Below are 20,323 nucleotides of genomic sequence, written 5' to 3' on the forward strand. Positions count from 1 at the left end.
ATATTTTTCATGGCTTAAAGAGGTTTTCTGAGATATTTTACTGATGACCTATCCTCAGGATAGTTCATCAGTATCAGAATGGCGGAGGTCCGACACCCAGAACCCCTGCCGATCAGCTGGTTGTAAACAGGCTTAATAACAAGTCGTCGTCCTATTCACTTCTATGGGACGGCTCTGTAGTATACACTTGTATAGGAACGAGTTGTCCCATTGAAGTGAATGGGACGGCTTCTTGTAATTACACCTGCTCGCCACTGCGATGCCTACGGTGAGCAAGTAAACAATGGAGAGAAGACTGCGCTGCCACGAGCGCAGCCTTCTCTTCAACCAGCCGACAGACCCCCGCAGATCTGATTATTGATGACCTATCCTGAGGATAGGTCTCAGTAAAAATATCTCAGAAAACCCATTTACGAGAGTCAAGACTTTAACTTTTCATTAAAGGGGTTGTCCCACGACAAATAGTCTACAGTTTTCAAACCAGCACCTGGATCTTAGTACTTTTCTAATTGCATGTAATTAAAAAAATGTTGTATAGCTACTCAGTTATGCCATAAAATGTAACTGTATAGCTCCACTTATTTTCTTATTTCTTTGTCCTGCTCACTGGGAAGGCCGCACATGCTCAGTTTAATCTTTCAACTACCTCCTGAGCTGTGATGGGGAGAGCATGGACACGCCCCCTGAGCTGTGATAGGCAGAGCTGAGACACGCCCCCTTAACTGTAGCTTAGAGGACACTCCCTTGAGCTGTCAGCTTGATTTAAATCTAACAGAGCAATGAATGGGGAGATTTCTGGATCCATGTGAAGTACAGGGCTGGTTCTAGCTTTGTTAGGAAAGGTATTGTCATGTACTATATGGTACTATATGATGTCTGATTTTTATTTTTTACATTAGTCATGGGATAACCCCTTTAAGTTCAAAAATACCCCTTGTTTTAAAGAATTTGTCCTTTTTGTACATTATGTGTACAGGTAAGTAATCATGTGCCATTTGCATTTCAACAGGAGTTAGTTGAAACTGTATCGTGTGGTGGAAACCTACTGATGAATATTGGTCCCACTCATGATGGTCGAATTCCTGTTGTATTTGAAGAGCGTTTGAAACAGATGGGGAAATGGCTTGATGTTAATGGAGAGGCCATTTATAGTACAAAACCTTGGAGAGCTCAGAATGATTCGGTGACACCAGGAGTTTGGTAAAAAAACAACCATATTTTCTTTTAAAAACTCAGAAAATGTTTGGTTATGATTACTAATGGTATTATCTGGGAACAGACTTTTCATTTTCCCTGTGCTTCGCCTGCCAGGCCCTGCAACTTACTATTGTACTTGTGCTTCTCTTTTGGTCTCATTCGGATATCACCGTACTGGTTATTTGACTGCTTCCTCTGTGTCTACTGGATATCAGTTGGCATCAGTCAGTCCTATGTGATAGCTGAAGGGGCTTCCAGCATTGGAACTAGCTCTGTAAATGTAGAGGAAACCACATCTCTGTGCTGGGTTACCGCAGCTCAGCTCCCATTGAAATGAATGGGAGATGACGTATGGTACGGGCACTACACTTTAAACAGAGCTGTGGTTACCTCTACATTCACAGGAGGCTGCAGGGAACAGCTGATCAGTAGGGATGCCAGGTGTTGGGCCCTCACCGATCGGATAGTAATGACCTACATCCTGAGGATAGGTCATCAATATCGGGAGCATGGAAAACTCTAAGACACAATAAGGTTTTCTGTAATGGCGGTATTCCATACCCCTCATGGTTTTTCCCCATCAGCTTTTATAGTATGATGGTGCAACTCTACAAAAAAGACTTCCTATAGAAGCCAAAACAGTTTCTAACTCTACATCTTTAAGGGGGTTAACATTTCCCAGCTGAAATTGGCCATGCATACCTGCTAACTATTCCATTAATGTCCATAATAGATATTAAAGCAGTCCAGCTGTTTCCATCTCTCCAATAGACTATACACTGTGTGCAGAATTATTAGGCAAATGAGTATTTTGACCACATTATCCTCTTTATGCATGTTGTCTTACTCCAAGCTGTATAGGCTCGAAAGCCTACTACCAATTAAGCATATTAGGTGATGTGCATCTCTGTAATGAGAAGGGGTGTGGTCTAATGACATCAACACCCTATATTAGGTGTGCATAATTATTAGGCAACTTCCTTTCCTTTGGCAAAATAGGTCAAAAGAAGGACTTAACAGGCTCAGAAAAGTAAGTAGAAAATAGTGAGATATCTTGCAGAGGGATGCAGCACTCCTAAAATTGCAAAGCTTCTGAAGCGTGATCATCGAACTATCAAGCGTTTCATTCAAAATAGTCAACAGGGTCGCAAGAAGCGTGTGGAAAAACCAAGGCGCAAAATAACTGCCCATGAACTGAGAAAAGTCAAGCGTGCAGCTGCCAAGATGCCACTTGCCACCAGTTTAGCCATATTTCAGAGCTGCAACATCACTGGAGTGCCCAAAAGCACAAGGTGTGCAATACTCAGAGACATGGCCAAGGTAAGAAAGGCTGAAAGACGACCACCACTGAACAAGACACACAAGCTGAAACGTCAAGACTGGGCCAAGAAATATCTCAAGACTGATTTTTCTAAGGTTTTATGGACTGATGAAATGAGAGTGAGTCTTGATGGGCCAGATGGATGGGCCCGTGGCTGGATTGGTAAAGGGCAGAGAGCTCCAGTCCGACTCAGACGCCAGCAAGGTGGAGGTGGAGTACTGGTTTGGGCTGGTATCATCAAAGATGAGCTTGTGGGGCCTTTTCGGGTTGAGGATGGAGTCAAGCTCAACTCCCAGTCCTACTGCCAGTTTCTGGAAGACACCTTCTTCAAGCAGTGGTACAGGAAGAAGTCTGCATCCTTCAAGAAAAACATGATTTTCATGCAGGACAATGCTCCATCACACGCGTTCAAGTACTCCACAGCGTGGCTGGCAAGAAAGGGTATAAAAGAAGAAAATCTAATGACATGGCCTCCTTGTTCACCTGATCTGAACCCCATTGAGAACCTGTGGTCCATCATCAAATGTGAGATTTACAAGGAGGGAAAACAGTACACCTCTCTGAACAGTGTCTGGGAGGCTGTGGTTGCTGCTGCACGCAATGTTGATGGTGAACAGATCAAAACACTGACAGAATCCATGGATGGCAGGCTTTTGAGTGTCCTTGCAAAGAAAGGTGGCTATATTGGTCACTGATTTGTTTTTGTTTTGTTTTTGAATGTCAGAAATGTATATTTGTGAATGTTGAGATGTTATATTGGTTTCACTGGTAAAAATAAATAATTGAAATGGGTATATATTTGTTTTTTGTTAAGTTGCCTAATAATTATGCACAGTAATAGTCACATGCACACACAGATATCCCCCTAAAATAGCTAAAACTAAAAGCAAACTAAAAACTACTTCCAAAAATATTCAGCTTTGATATTAATGAGTTTTTTGGGTTCATTGAGAACATGGTTGTTGTTCAATAATAAAATTAATCCTCAAAAATACAACTTGCCTAATAATTCTGCACTCCCTGTAATGGTGAGTGACCGTACGTGCAGCCAAGCTGGGAACAAGGGACTAGTCGCCCCAATTCTCTGGACTGTTGGGGTGCCATCATTTACATACTGTTTTTGTGGGTGACTTATCAGAAGTTTGGATCCACAAATTGCTAAAATGAAGGAGAGCAGGCCCTCAGCTGATTGCTTTGCCACTTGGGCTTTGCTTGGCTGTCTTTGGAGATGTATCAGAGGGATGTATAGACTCATACATGCTGCAGATTCGTACCTGCTTTAATAGAATCACAAAGAAGAGCCAAACCAATGACCTTGCTCACCTAAGCACTTCTGCATCTGGATCTCCACCCATCAAACCTTGTGACATGTCACTGTGTTGTGTACCGAGACCACAGGAATACACTATAAGCATTTTCAAGCCAAACAGATACATTTGCACTGAACTACAGAAATGTATTTCTTGCTTACTGAATATAGAGCATTGTCATATACATATTTCTGAATACTAATGCATGGTTTATTCCACAGGTATACATGTAGACCTGAAGAGCAGACTGTGTATGCTACATTCCTGAAGTGGCCCTCCAGCTGGAAAATAACGCTTGGAGACCCCAGATCTAGTGGGAAGACGAAGGTCGGTAATAGTTTTTGGTTTGTTGAATACAGTGTGCACTAAATGACATCAATGTATAGGACACCTATATATTGCCCAGAAAGGGTGTCTTGTCTGCAGCTGTCAATCATCAGATTCAATTCAGTCTAAAAGATATATCAATGTCATTCAGTAGTAGAATTTGGTTCATGTTAAAGGTCTTATCTCATTAATCATTTTCCTACCAAAAATCCTGAAAGGCAGTTACTATACGTTATGCCATCAATACCTTTTCCATTATCTTTTGCTTCCACATGTAGCCCTTGGTGGTGCTGCTGCTAATCTGTAGGTAGGGGGTGAGCTCAGGCTGACAATATAGTTCCTTATTACTTTCCATGCAGAAAAAATCTTCTCAGTTATACTGCCATGCTTCTGCAGAGGCTAGACGAGCACGGCGGAAAGCTGTCTCTATTGGCGGCTCTGCATTCAACATTGCAGAATGAAACAATCCTTTTAAATCTGCCCTTTTGTGTCTACCTCTGTTTTAGTGCCTGTTTGTAGAATTGAAAAAAGTGGGAAGTAGAAATTAGGGTCACTGCCAGGGAAAACAAGGGGAAAAAAAGGGAGACTGAGGAAGGAGAATAGGAAATGTGGAAGCGCCAGAGGACTACTAGAGTATCCAAAAATAACAAAAGGAAGAAATTCCCATAGAGAGATAAAAAACTGCTATTGATAGTACAATCGGTATAGGCTGCTACTTAAACAGTCAACTTAAAAAGGGTGAACTGCAAAAAAGACTGGAAACAAAAGTATAAAAGATATGCTAGGAGCGCCAATAACCGTTGGTGCAGTGATTTAATTGAGTATCGTACAGTGCCAACAAATGATAAAAAGGGGTGTAGTGTCCCACTAGGTAAAGGTGGGCACTACACAAGGGTTAATATGTCTATCGCATTAATGTGTTATGTTCATTTCCCTGTGTTATCTGGGTGTCAGGCCTGTTAGGGTGTAGTTCAGCCCCCTAGACATTAGAGGGAGCTAGAGAGCACTGTGTATATATAGGTAGGCCCAGACAGGGGAGAGTTAGTGCAGTCCAGGTGGCTAGTAGTGCAGTCTAGCCTGCCTGAAGTTCCTGAGCCTCTGTTAGATCAGAAGAGTCACCCCAAGAGAAGAGTTTTCCTCCTGGGAGAAACCTGCAGTTCCCTCAAGCAGAGCAGAGCCAGTGTTCCAGCTAAGACAAGTAAGCTGAAAGGCAGAGGAATCATTGAATTAAAGCAAGGGATATATACCTCAGGAAGATTGTTTACCAAGGATAAAAGCCAGCATTAGGGCATATGGGCCTTGGAATATAGCCAGCCAGAATAACTGAGGAATAGTGCAGCCTGGTCTGGAGCGTTGATTTTACCCTCTGAGTATCTTGCAAATTATCTGCCATTTATAAAAAGCCTGCTAATCCGTTACTGCTGCAATGTGGAACTGAACCTGAATTGTACAAAGTTGAACTGTTTTCCAGTAAAGCAACGTTTGGTTCACTATACCATCTGTGTACCTCACTTATTGCTACTGGAAACCGGTGTGCCACCGTTACAGGCACTGGCATCACGATCCTTAAAGGGACCTTGCCCCAGGCACATAAAACGCCTGCAACATCCAGGGCACCTCATCCACCACCAGGCCTGGTCCCTAAATACAGAGTGTGCCCCAGAGGACTCCTGTGCCAGCCTCTCCTTCACGCCTGCCTAGGGTTTTCCTACAGAACTGTGCGTAACCCTCGCTTGCCCATTAACCGTGACCTCACAATCGCAATACCCTGCAGGTCTGGCGTGCTGCAGTGGCCATCATGGATAATAATAAAATAATGAAAGTAGAAGGTGACTTACTTCACCAGGGAGGGAGGTGCAAGATAAGCTGAAGACACTTGTACCCACTCCTCCCTTGCCGAGATCGCCGTGAGAGTATGGTAGACTTCAGTATCCCAATGATATAGCAGGGACTTCAATTGAGGCTTAGAAAGCCTTTTATTTTAAATAAGCTCAATGCAGTTCGGGGACAATAGCAAATCTCCTTCTTCAGGAGTATAAGGACATACACATAACATAAAATGCCCATTTAGCATGGTTTTGTATAGAGGCGCACACAGTTTGTGCCTCACAGATTCATATAGAATGTGTATCACTTTGGGTATAATGCAGGTATTCTCCCCTAGAAACAGTGCTACAGGGGCACCATACAGGGAGACTCTAAGTTTTAGAACCTACATATTGTGGTTTTATATGAAGGCGCACAATATCTCATGCCGCATTACGGATGTAAAAGCATTGCTTCTATAGGAGAGGTATCGCATGTGAGGAACGCAAAGTTTGAGATTTCATTACATAGGTTTATAGTAAGAACCACAGGGACTCCACGTGTTTACATCTGTATGCTACATTGATTACCGACCCTGGTTGTTACTCCCAAACCTTTATGCTCTTCTTTTACTTTTCCTGCCAGCTACCCATCTTCCCATATTTTTATTTTTATACAGTGTCATAAAAAGAAGTTGCTGAACAGGACTCATTCATAAAAACTTTCTTTTCAAAGGGTGGTTTCACACACTGCTTTCTGTGACACTTTTTGATGCAGTTTTTTTCTAGCCAAAGCCAGAAGTGGGTCAGAAGAGAATGAAAAATATAAAGGAAGGATTTATACTCCTCCTTCCTGCAGGATCCGTTTCTGGCTTTGGCTGAAGTATGTGCAGTTTATCTAAAAACTCCCCGATATTCTGATATGGATCTGTAAACCATTCAAGTGCAGAATGTAAACTGTCTGTATGGTTTCACATTAAGAAGTTTCTGTAATATTGAGGTTTTTGTGTTATAAAAGTGCGTTTGCTGACTGGCTGAAAATGATTGCAACAAAGGTAACATAGAAATATAGAATGTGTCGGCGGATAAGAACCATTTGGCCCATCTAGTCTGCCTAATATACTGAGTACTATGGATAACCCCTGGCCCTATCTTATATGAAGGATGGCCTTATGCCTATCCCATGTATGCTTAGACTCCTTCACTGTATTTGCAGCTACCACTTCTGCAGGAAAGCTATTCCATGCATCCACTACTCTCTCAGTAAAGTAATACTTCCTGATATTACTTTTAAACCTTTGCCCCTCTAATTTAAAACTATGTCCTCTTGTAGCAGTTTTTCTTTTAAATATTCTCTCCTCTTTTACCTTGTTGATTCCCTTTATGTATTTAGCAGTTTCTCTCATATCCCCTCTGTCTCGTCTTTCTTCCAAGCTATACATGTTAAGGTCCTTTAATCTTTCCTGGTAAGTTTTATCCTGCAATCCATGTACTAGTTTAGTAGCTCTTCTCTGAACTCTCTCCAAAGTATCAATATCCTTCTGGAGATATGGTCTCCAGTAGAGATGACCTTGCGGTTCGCCCGGCGGTCGTTTTGCGGTAAACTTTGCGTGTTCGCAATTCGCCGAACATGCGAACATATGGAGTAATTCGCGCCCGCCATATTCTTTTACATTGTAAAGAACTTTGACCCATGACACACCCATCAGGTGGTACAGGACAGCCAATTGAGACATTTCAGCACATGGACATCCCCCCTACCTTATAAATAAACCTGATCTGGCCGCCATTTTACATTCAGTGTTTTGCCAGTGTAGGGAGAAGTTGCTGTGTGGAGCAGGGACAGGCTGTTAGGGACACCAAACGCTATCTAATAGGGCCACAAAAGTCCTTTTAAGGACTAGTATAGGTGTTCTATCGATAGGTGTGATGCACCGAGGGGTGCGACATACTTTTATGAGTCAAAAACACATAGATGTATATAGTGATCACCTGGAAGTCTAGGGGCTTGGGGCTTACTAGGAACATTTTTATATAGGGTAAGGTTCCGGACGGGGTCGCTCTTATCAGGGCGGGTGGTCTGTGGTTAGGCTATCAGGGCCAGAATAGCCCCCCCTGTAGGGCAATATCAGAGACAGTTCTTTGCCCACCCTGTCCTTCAATACCACATCATCATCTAGCCCAGGGATGGATGGTGTTTGCTTTCCCTCCTGGATTCATCGATGTGCACTGGAACCCCCCGGATTGTGGTAGGACATATGGTTTCTGATTTGGTGCCGCCGAGCACCTGATTTAGTGCCGCCGAGCACTTGTCATTGCCTACCACATCTATGCTTTTTGCTTAACTTTAATAATTTAATTTATTTTCATTTTGAGGGATGTCTTTTCCATTCACACGTCCGCAAAATGGGTCCGCATCCGTTCCGCAATTTTGCGGAACAGGTGCAGACCCATTTATTTTCAATGGGGCCGGAATGTGCTGTCCGCATCCGCATTTGCGGATCTACATCCGCATTTGTGAATCCGCACTTCCGCATCGGTGCTTCCGTTTCCGCCAAAAAATAGAACATGTCCTATTCTTGTCCGCAATTGCAGACAAGATTAGGCATTTTCTATTATAGTGTCGGCGATGTGCGGTCCACAAATTGCGGAATGCACATTGCGGGGTGTCCGTGTTTTGCAGATCCGCAAAACTCTTACAGACGGGTGAATGGACCCTCCTAGTAAAATTATTAAAGGTTACGTTTTATCTTTATGTATATTCTAATGGATTGCCTTCCTTGTACAATGTTATAATATACTTTCTATGTTAGAAAGTATATTATAGTGCATTTGTATTGTGCGGCAGTTGTGTGCGGTTCTGCTGCGATACTGCAGGTATATAGAGGGACAAGCGTTATTGGAACAAAAAATTTCTACCGGTGTGATATACCAGTCGTCCCACAAAAAAACTAATTGAAGCGGGGCGTTATATACTAATATACTTTCTTTATAGTGCATTTGGGTACTGTATAGTGTATTTGCGCATGCGCGTACGCAAAAATTATATTGCCGATATTTCGCATTGAAAAAAATAATGAATGGAGATCGCAAATTCGAATAATACATCTGGTATGTCACTGTCCATGTTGTGGGACTATTTGTGCACTTCTAGTACTTATTTCTTGGCTGCAAATATGAGCTGAAGGTTTTTCAGGTTCGCCTGCCATTAAAATGAATGGGACCCTCTGCGAACTTGCGGTTCGCGAACATTTGATTGCGAACCGTCCCGGCAGATGTTCGTCCATCACTAGTTTCCAGTACTGCGCACAATACTCCAATTGAGGTCGCATGGACAAAATTATATATAATTATCTTTTTTTGCTATCTGTCATATTTTTGTACTTTTTTTTAGGAGTCAGATAAAGATGCATATGTCTTTTGACATTGACATGTCTGTTCAGCTACTCTTTTCCTTTCAGATTATATCAGGAATATTATGTTTTTTTTATATAGAATTTTTATATACAGTCAAGTCCGTAAATATTGGGACATCGACACATTTCTAAAATTTTGGGCTCTATACACCACCACAATGGATTAGAAATGAAACGAACAAGATGTGCTTTAACTGCAGACTGTCAGCTTTAATTTGAGGGTATTTACATCCAAATCAGGTGAACGGTGTAGGAATTACAACAGTTTGCATATGTGCTTCCCACTTGTTAAGGGACCAAAAGTAATGGAACAGAATAATAATCATAAATCAAACTTTCACTTTTTAACCTCTTCAGGACACATGACGTACCGGTACGTCATGATGTCCTGGTACTTAAGGACATATGACGTACCGGTACGTCATGTGTTGTTCCGATCACTGCCGCCCGGCCGGCTGTGATCGGAACAAGGTGCCTGCTCAAATCATTGAGCAGGCACCTTGGCTAAATGCGCGGGGGGGGGGGGTCTCGTGACCCCCCCATGTCGGCGATCGCAACAAACCGCAGGTCAATTCAGACCTGCGGTTTGTTGCTCTTTCAGCAGTTTCTGATCCGCGGGGATCAGAAACTTTATATGCCTAAAATATAGTTTTATTCACCCACCCCCCCCCCCCGCACCCCCGAATGATTTTATGGCGGCGGGAGGTGCAGGGGGAGGGTTGCGGGCGGTGCGGCAGGCGGGATCGCGATCCCCCGCCCGCCTCCCCCTGAATAATCGTTGGTGTACAGTGGGCACATTGCTGACACCCTGGTATAAACGGCTGACATCTATTATGCAATGTCAGCCGTTTAACCCTTTCCATACCGCGGTCCGTACGTGCCTTTGCAGCCCCCCGATGGAGAGGGAGAGAGCCCCCAGACAGCCCCCAGAGAGCCCCTCTCCTTACCCTTCCCCGTCTGCGCAGTTCTGGCCACTACTGAGCAGACGGGGAAGGTTCCCATGGCAACAGGACACCGTCTCAGGCATCCTGCTGTCCATGGTGCTGAACAGATCTGTGCTAAAGGCATAGATCTGTTCAGACAAAGTGTAAGTAAAATACAGTACAGTACACTATATATTGTACTGTACTGTATTATACAGACATCAGACCCACTGGATCTTCAAGAACCAAGTGGGTCTGGGTCAAAAAAAAAAGTGAAAAAAAGTAAACACATTTATCACTGATTAAAAATGAAAAAAAAAAAAAATTCCCTACACATGTTTGGTATCGCCGCGTCCGTAACGACCTGATCTATAAAACGGTCATGTTACTTTACCCGAACGGTGAACGCCATAAAAATAAAAAATTAAAAACTATGATGAAATTGAAATTTTGCCCACCTTACTTCCCAAAAAAGGTAATAAAAGTGATCAAAAAAGTCGCAAGTACGCCAAAATTGTAACAATCAAACCGTCATCTCATCCCGCAAAAATCATACCCTACCCAAGATAATGGCCCAAAAACTGAAAAAACTATGGCTCTTAGACTATGGAGACACTAAAACATGATTTTTTTTTTGTTTCAAAAATGAAATCATTTTGTAAAACTTACATAAATAAAAAAAAAAGTATACATATTAGGTATCGCCGCGTCCGTATCCACCGGCTCTATAAAAATATCACATGACCTAACCCCTCAGGTGGCCACCGTAAAAAAATAAAAATAAAAACGGTGTAAAAAAAGCAATTTTTTGTCATCTTACATCACAAAAAGTGTAATAGCAAGCGATCAAAAAGTCATATGCACCCCAAAATCAAGCTGTCATCTCATTCCGCAAAAAATGAGACCCTACTTAAGATAATCGCCCAAAAACTGAAAAAACTATGGCTCTTAGACTATGGAGACACTAAAACTTTTTTTGTTTTAAAAATGAAATCATTGTGTAAAACTTACATAAATAAAAAGAATTGTATACATATTAGGTATCGCCGCGTCCGTGACAACCTGCTCTATAAAATTACCACATGATCTAACCTGTCAGATGAATGTTGTAAATAACAAAAAAAAAAAAAACGGTGCCAAAAAAGCTATTTCTTGTTACCTTGCCGCACAAAAAGTGTAATATAGAGCAACCAAAAATCATATGTACCCTAAACTAGTACCAACAAAACTGCCACCCTATCCCGTAGTTTCTAAAATGGGGTCACTTTTTTGTAGTTTTTACTCTAGGGGTGCATCAGGGGGGCTTCAAATGGGACATGGTGTCAAAAAAAACAGTCCAGCAAAATCTGCCTTCCAAAAACCGTATGGCATTCCTTTCCTTCTGCGCCCTGCCGTGTGCCCGTACAGCAGTTTACGACCACATATGGGGTGTTTCTGTAAACTAGAGAATCAGGGCCATAAATATTGAGTTTTGTTTGGCTGTTAACCCTTGCTTTGTAACTGGGAAAAAATTATTAAAATGGAAAATCTGCCAAAAAAGTGAAATTTTGAAATTCTAGCTCTATTTTCCATTAAATCTTGTGCAACACCTAAAGGGTTAACAACAAAGTTTGTAAAATCATTTTTGAATACCTTGAGGGGTGTAGTTTCTTAGATGGGGTCACTTTTATGGAGTTTCTACTCTAGGGGTGCATCAGGGGGGCTTCAAATGGGACATGGTGTCAAAAAACCAGTCCAGCAAAACCTGCCTTCCAAAAACCAAACCGCGCACCTTTCACTCTACGCCCCGCTGTGTGGCCGTACAGTTGTCAGGGCAATAAAGATACAGTCTTGTTTGGCTGTTAACCCTTGCTTTGTTAGTGGAAAAAATGGGTTAAAATGGAAAATTAGGCAAAAAAAAAATGAAATTCTCAAATTTCATCCCCATTTGCCAATAACTCTTGTGCAACACCTAAAGGGTTAACGAAGTTTGTAAAATCAGTTTTGAATACCTTGAGAGGTGTAGTTTATAGAATGGGGTCATTTTTGGGTGGTTTCTATTATGTAAGCCTCGCAAAGTGACTTCAGAGCTGTAGTGGTCCCTAAAAATTGTGTTTTTGTAAATTTCTGAAAAATTTCAAGATTTGCTTCTAAGCCTTGTAACATCCCCAAAAAATAAAATATCATTCCCAAAATAATTCAAACATGAAGTAGACATATGGGGAGTGTAAAGTCATCATAATTTTTAGGGGTATTACTATGTATTACAGAAGTAGAGAAACAAACTTTGAAATTTGCTAATTTTTCAAAATTTTTGGTAAATTAGGTTTTTTTTTTATGCAAAAAAAATTATTTTTTTGACTTCATTTTACTAGTGTCATGAAGTACAATATGTGACGAAAAAAACTATCTCAGAATGGCCTGGATAAGTCAAAGCGTTTTATAGTTATCACCACTTAAAGTGACACTGGTCAGATTTGCAAAAAATGGCCTGGTCCTTAACCCCTTAAGGACCGGGCTCATTTTCACCTTAAGGACCAGGCCATTTTTTGGAAATCTGACCAGTGTCACTTTAAGTGCTAATAACTTTAAAACGCTTTGACTTATCCAGGCCATTCTGAGATTGTTTTTTCGTCACATATTGTACTTCATGACACTGGTAAAATGAAGTCAAAAAAATTATTTTTTTTGCACAAAAAAATACCTAATTTACCAAAAATTTGGAAAAATTTGCAAATTTCAAAGTTTCAGTTTCTCTACTTCTGTAATACATAGTAATACCCCAAAAAATTGTGATGACTTTACATTCCCCATATGTCTACTTCATGCTTGAATTGTTTTGGGAATGATATTTTATTTTTTGGGGATGTTATAAGGCTTAGAAGTTTAGAAGCAAATCTTGAAATTTTTCCGAAATTTACAAAAACTCAATTTTTAGGGACCAGTTCAGGTTTGAAGTCACTTTGCGAGGCTTACATAATAGAAACCACCCAAAAATGACCCCATCTAAGAAACTACACCCCTCAAGGTATTCAAAACTGATTTTGCATACATTGTTAACCCTTTAGGTGTTGCACAAGAGTTATTGGCAAATGGGGAGGAAATTTGAGAATTTGATTTTTTTGTCTAATTTTTCATTTTAACCCATTTTTTCCACTAACAAAGCAAGGGTTAACAGCCAAACAAGACAGTATCTTTATTGCCCTGACTCTGCTGTTTACAGAAACACCCAATATGTGGCCGTAAACTACTGTACGGCCTCACAGCGGGGCGTAGAGTGAAAGGTGCGCTGTTTGGTTTTTGGTAGGCTGATTTTTATGGACTGGTTTATTTACACCATGTCCCATTTGAAGCCCCCTGATGCACCCCTAGAGGAGAAACTCCCTAAAAGTGACCCCATCTAAGAAACTACACCCCTCAAGGTATTCAAAACTGATTTTACATACGTCGTTAACACTTTAGGTGTTGCACAAGAGTTATTGGCAAATGGAGATGAGATTTGAGAATTTCATTTTTTTGCCTAATTTTCAATTTTAACCCATTTTTTTCACTAACAAAGCAAGGGTTAACAGCCAAACATGACTGTATCTTTATTGCCCTGACTCTGCCATTTACAGAAACACCCAATATGTGGCCGCAAACTACTGTACGGTCACACAGCGGGGCGTAGAGTGAAAGGTGCGCCGACTGTTTTTTTGACACCATGTCCCATTTGAAGCCCCCCTGATGCACCCCTAGAGTAGAAACTCCATAAAAGTGACCCCATCTAAGAAACTACACCCCTCAAGGTATTCAAAACTGATTTTACAAACTTTGTTAACCCTTTAGGTGTTGCACAAGATTTAATGGAAAATAGAGACACAATTTCAAAATTTCACATTTTTGGCAGATTTTCCATTTTAATATTTTTTTTCCAGTTACAAAGCAAGGGTTAACAGCCAAACAAAACTCATTATTTATGGCCCTGATTCTGTAGTTTACAGAAACACCCCATATGTGGTCGTAAACCGCTGTACGGGCACACGGCAGGGCGCAGAAGGAAAGGAATGCCATACGGTTTTTGGAAGGCAGGTTTTGCTGGACTGTTTTTTTGACACCATGTCCCATTTGAAGCCCCCCTGATGCACCCCTAGAGTAGAAACTCCAGAAAAGTGACCCCATTTTAGAAACTACGGGATAGGGTGGCAGTATTGTTGGTACTAGTTTAGGGTACATATGATTTTTGGTTGCTCTATATTACACTTTTTGTGCGGCAAGGTAACAAGAATTAGCTTTTTTGGCACCGTTTTTTTTTTTTTGTTATTTACAACATTCATCTGACAGGTTAGATCATGTGGTAATTTCATAGAGCAGGTTGTCACGGACGCGGCGATACCTAATATGTATTACATTTTTTTAATTTATGTAAGTTTTACCCAATGATTTCATTTTTAAAACAAAAAAAAGTTTTAGTGTCTCCATAGTCTAAGAGTCATAGTTTTTCAGTTTTTGGGCGATTATCTTAAGTAGGGTCTCATTTTTTGCGGGAGGAGATGACGGTTTGATTGGCACTATTTTGGGGTGCATATGACTTTTTGATCGCTTGCTATTACACTTTTTGTGATGTAAGATGACAAAAAATTGCTTTTTTTACACAGTTTTTTTTTTTTTTTTTTTTACGGTGGTCACCTGAGAGGTTAGGTCATGTGATATTTTTATAGAGTCGGTCGATACGGACGCGGCAATACCTAATATGTATACTTTTTTTTTATTTATGTAAGTTTTACACAATGATTTCATTTTTGAAACAAAAAAAATTATGTTTTAGTGTCTCCATAGTCTAAGAGCCATAGTTTTTTCAGTTTTTGGGTGATTATCTTAAGTAGGGTCTCATTTTTTGCGGGATGAGATGACGGTTTGATTGCTACAATTTTGGCGTACATGCGACTTTTTTGATCACTTTTATTACCTTTTTTTGGGAAGTAAGGTGAGCAAAATTTCAATTTCATCATAGTTTTTTATTTTTTATTTTTATGGCGTTCACCGTTCGGGTAAAGTAACATGACCGTTTTATAGATCAGGTCGTTACGGACGCGGCGATACCAAACATGTGTAGGGAATGTTATTTTTTTAATTTTTAATCAGTGATAAATGTGTTTTTGGATTTTTACTTTTTTTTCACTTTTTTTCACTTTTTTTTTTACCCAGATCCACTTGGTTCTTGAAGATCCAGTGGGTCTGATGTCTGTATAATACAGTACAGTACAATATATATTGTTCTGTACTGTATTTTACTTACACTGAACAGATCTATGCTTTCAGCACAGATCTGTTCAGCACCATGGACAGCAGGACGCCTGAGAGGCGTCCTGTTGCCATGGGAACCTTCCCCGTCTGCTCAGAACTTCGCAGACGGGGAAGGGTAAGGATGGGATCTGGCGGGGGGCTGTCTGGGAGCTCTCTCCCTCTCCATCGGGGGGCTGCAAAGGCACAGCAGCCCCCCGATCGGAGAGGGAGGGAGCTCCCTCTTACTGTTAACTTTTTCCATACAGCGGTCCGTACGGACCGCTGTATGGAAAGGGTTAAACGGCTGACATCGCATCACCGATGTCAGCCGTTTATACCAGGGTGTCAGCAATGTGCTGGCACCCTGGTATACCCACTCTACACCAACGATTATTCAATGGGAGGCGGGCGGGGGATCGCGATCCCGCCTGCCGCACCGCCCGCCTCCCGCACCGCCCCCACCGCCCGCAACACCCCCCCTGCACCTCCCACCGGGCTAAAATCATTCAGAGGTGCAGGGGGGGGGTGATAAAAATATATTTTCGGCACACTAAAGTTTCTGATCGCCGCGGTCAGGGACCGCAGCGATCAGAAACAGCAGAAAGCGCAACAAACCGCAGGTCTGAATTGACCTGCGGTTTGTTGCGATCGCGGACATGGGGGGGTCACGGGACCCCCCCGCGCATTTAGCCGAGGTGCCTGCTCAATGATTTGAGCAGGCACCTTGTTCCGATCACAGCCGGCCGGGCGGCAGTGATCGGAACAACACATGACGTACCGGTACGTCTTGTGTCCTTAAGGACTCGGGAAACATGCCGTACCCATACGTCATGTGTCCTTAAGGGGTTAAGGTGAAATAAGGCTGTGTCACTAAGGGGTTAATATTTGGTTGCAAATCCTTTGCAGTTAATTACAGCCTGAAGTCTGGAACACATAGACATCACCAGATGCTGGGTTTCATCCCTGGTGATGCTCTGCCAGGCCTCTACTGCAACTCTCTTCAGTTCCTGCTTGTTCTTGGGGCATTGTCCCTTCAGTTTTGTCTTCAGTAAGTGAAATGCATGCTCAATCGGATTCAGGTCAGGTGATTGACTTGGCCATTGCATAACATTCCACTTTTCCCTTAAAAAACTCTTTTGGTTGCTTTTGCAGTTTGCTTGGGTCATTGTCCATCTGCACTGTGAAGCGCCGTCCAATGGGTTCTGAAGCATTTGGCTGAATATGAGTAGATAATATTGCCCGAAACACTTCAGAATTCATCCTGCTGCTTTTGTCAACAGTCACATCATCAATAAATACAAGAGAACCAGTTCCATTGGCAGCCATACATGCCCACGCCATGACACTACCACCACCATGCTTCACTGATGAGGTGGTATGCTTAGGATCATGAGCAGTTCCTTTGCTTCTCCATACTCTTCTCCTCCCATCACTCTGGTACAAGTTGATCTTGGTCTCATCTGTCCATAGGATGTTGTTCCAGAACTGTGAAGGCTTTTTTAGATGTTGTTTGGCAAACTCTAATCTGGCCTTCCTGTTTTTGAGGCTCACCAATGGTTTACATCTTGTGGTGGACCCTCTGTATTTACTCTGGTGAAGTCTTCTCTTGATTGTTGACTTTGACACACATACACCTACCTCCTGGAGAGTGTTCTTGATTTGGCCAACTGTTGTGAAGGGTGTTTTCTTCTCCAGGGAAAGAATTCTTCGGTCATCCACCACAGTTCTTTTCCGTGGTCTTCCGGGTCTTTTTGTGTTGCTGAGCTCACCGGTGCGTTCCTTCTTTTTAAGAATGTTCCAAACAGTTGTTTTGGCCACGCCTAATGTTTTTGCTATCTCTCTGATGGGTTTGTTGTGTTTTTTCAGCCTAATGATGGCTTGCTTCACTGATAGTGACAGCTCTTGAGAGTTGACAGCAACAGATTCCAAATGCAAATAGCACAGTTGAAATGAACTCTGGACCTTTAATCTGCTCATTGTAATTGGATTAATGAGGGAATAACACACACCAGGCCATGGAACAGCTGAGAAGCCAATTGTCCCATTACTTTTGGTCCCTTAACAAGTGGGAGGCACATATGCAAACTGTTTTAATTCCTACACCGTTCACCTGATTTGGATGTAAATACCCTCAAATTAAAGCTGGCAGTCTGCAGTTAAAGCACATCTTGTTCGTTTTATTTCAAATCCATTTTGGTGGTGTATAGAGCCAAAAATGTTAGAAATGTCTGCCCTAATATTTATGGACCTGACTGTATATGTGGAATATATGTCTTTCTCAGATCAAGGATTTGTTGTGCTGTAGTTTATGTGGATGGGCAACAGCTTAGGTATGCAAACTAACCACCAGAGACCATGCATCATTGTAGTGATAAGGATTTAAAAAAAATACATCTAGACAAATGCAGCATGCTTTATTTGTCACAGTTGTCCAACCCCAAAACCAGTTTTAGTTTGGACACACCTCATTCAAAGAGTTTTCTTTATTTTCATGACTATGAAAATTGTAGATTCACACTGAAGGCATCAAAACTATGAATTAACACATGTGGAATTATATACATAACAAACAAGTGTGAAACAACTGAAAATGTCATATTCTAGGTTTTTTTAAAGTAGCCACCTTTTGCTTTGATTACTGCTTTGCACACTCTTGGCATTCTCTTGATGAGCTTCAAGAAGTAGTCCCCTGAAATGGTTTTCACTTCACAGGTGTGCCCTGTCAGGTTTAATAAGTTGGATTTCTTGCCTTATAAATGGGGTTGGGACCATCAGTTGCGTTGAGGAGAAGTCAGGTGGATACACAGCTGATAGTCCTACTGAATAGACTGTTAGAATTTGTATTATGGCAAGAAAAAAGCAGCTAAGTAAAGAAAAACGAGTGGCCATCATTACTTTAAGAAATGAAAACTTTGAAAGTAAGGGCTATTTGACCATGAAGGAGAGTGATGGGGTGCTGCGCCAGATGACCTAGCCTCCACAGTCACCGGACCTGAATCCAATCGAGATGGTTTGGGGTGAGCTGGACCGCACAGTGAAGGCAAAAGGGCCAACAAGTGCTAAGCATCTCTGGGAACTCCTTCAAGACTGTTGGAAGACCATTTCAGGGGACTACCTCTTGAAGCTCATCAAGAGAATGCCAAGAGTGTGCAAAGCAGTAATCAAAGCAAAAGGTGGCTACTTTGAAGAACCTAAAATATGACATATTTTCAGTTGTTTCACACTTGTTTGTTATGTATATAATTCCACATGTGTTAATTCATAGTTTTGATGCCTTCATAGTCATGAAAATAAAGAAAACTCTTTGAATGAGAAGGTGTGTCCAAACTTTTGATCTGTACTGTATGTGCCTTGCAAAGGTATTCACCCCCCCTTGACTTTTTTTCATGTTTTGGTGTCTCACAACCTGGAATTAACATGGATTGTTTGAGGATTTGCATCATTTAATTTACAGAACATGCCTACAACTTTGAAGATTTTTTATTTTATTTTTTATTGTGAAGCAAACAACAAATAGGACAAAATAACAGAAAAAGTCAATGTGCATAACTATTCACCCCCCTAAAGTCAATACTTTGTACAGCCACCTTTTACAGCTCCAAGTTGCTTTGGATAAGTCTCTATGAGCTTGCCACATCTTACCACCGGGATTTTTCCCATTCTTTCTTGCAAAACTGCTCCAGCTCCTTCAATTTGGTTGGTTTGCGCTTGTGAACAGCAATCTTTAAGTCTGACCACAGATTTTTTATGGGATTGAGATCTGGGCTTTGACTAGGCCTTTCTAACACCTTTACATGTTTTCCCTTAAACCACTCAAGTGTTGCTTTAGCAGTGTGTTTGGGGTTATTGTCCTGCTGGAAGGTGAACCTCCGTCCTAGCCTCAAATCACGCACAGAGTGGTACAGGTTTTGCTTAAGAATATCCCTGTATTTAGCACCATCCATCTTCCCCTCAACTCAGTTTCCCAGTCCCGGCTGCTGAAAAACATGGTGTTCTTTGGGTGATGTGATGTGATGTGTGGGGTTTGTGCCAGACATAGCGTTTTCTTTGATGGCCGAAAAGTTAAATTTTAGTCTCCTCCATACATTTTGGGAGTCTCCCACATGCCTTTTCACAAACTCACAACTTGCCTTTTTGTTTTTAGCTGAAAGTAATAGCTTTCTTCTGGCCATGTACAGATACTCCAGTCTCTGCTGTGGAATTCTGCAGCTCCTCCAGGGTTACCTTATGTCTCCGTGCTGCCTCTCTGATTAATGCCCTCCTTGCCCGGTCCGTGAGTTTTGGTGGGCGGCCGACTCTTGGCAGGTTTGCTATTGTGCCATGTTCTTTCCATTTGGTTATGATAGATTTGATGGTGCTCCTGGGGATCATCAAAGATTTGGATATTTTTTTATAACCTAACCCTGACTTGTACTTCTCAACAACTTGTTTGGAGAGTTCCTTGGTCTTCATGGCAGTGTTTGGTTTGTGACCTCAGGGGCCTTTCAAAAAAGGTGTGTATATGTAATGACAGATCATGTGACACTTAGATTGCACACAGGTGGACATAATTTCACTAATTATGTGACTTAGGGCTTCCTAACAAAGGGGGGTGAATACATACGCACATGCCAATTTTCTGTTTTCTATTTCTAAACAATAGTCTTATTTATAAATTTTTCATATTTCACTTCACCAACTTAGACTATTGTGTTCTGATCCATCACATAAAATGTAGATTAACAAAACATTGAACTTAAGGCTGTAATGTAACAAAATATGAAAAAGGTCAAGGGGGGTT

The 20,323-nt window shown here is 41.6% G+C and overlaps 1 protein-coding gene across 1 annotated transcript in view; it reads left to right on the forward strand.

Annotated features, from left to right (window-relative positions):
• The window catches only part of FUCA2 (alpha-L-fucosidase 2), a 90,599-nt gene that overhangs the window by 36,584 nt on the left and 33,692 nt on the right, over window positions 1-20,323 (forward strand). The window contains exons 5-6 of the mRNA XM_040429246.1: window positions 1,010-1,200; window positions 4,050-4,155. Of these exons, the coding sequence (XP_040285180.1) occupies window positions 1,010-1,200; window positions 4,050-4,155 (297 nt within the window). The remainder of the gene's footprint in view (window positions 1-1,009; window positions 1,201-4,049; window positions 4,156-20,323) is intronic.

Source organism: Bufo bufo, chromosome 4 (genome assembly GCF_905171765.1).
Source record: "Bufo bufo chromosome 4, aBufBuf1.1, whole genome shotgun sequence".
Classification (NCBI taxonomy): Eukaryota; Metazoa; Chordata; class Amphibia; order Anura; family Bufonidae; genus Bufo; species Bufo bufo.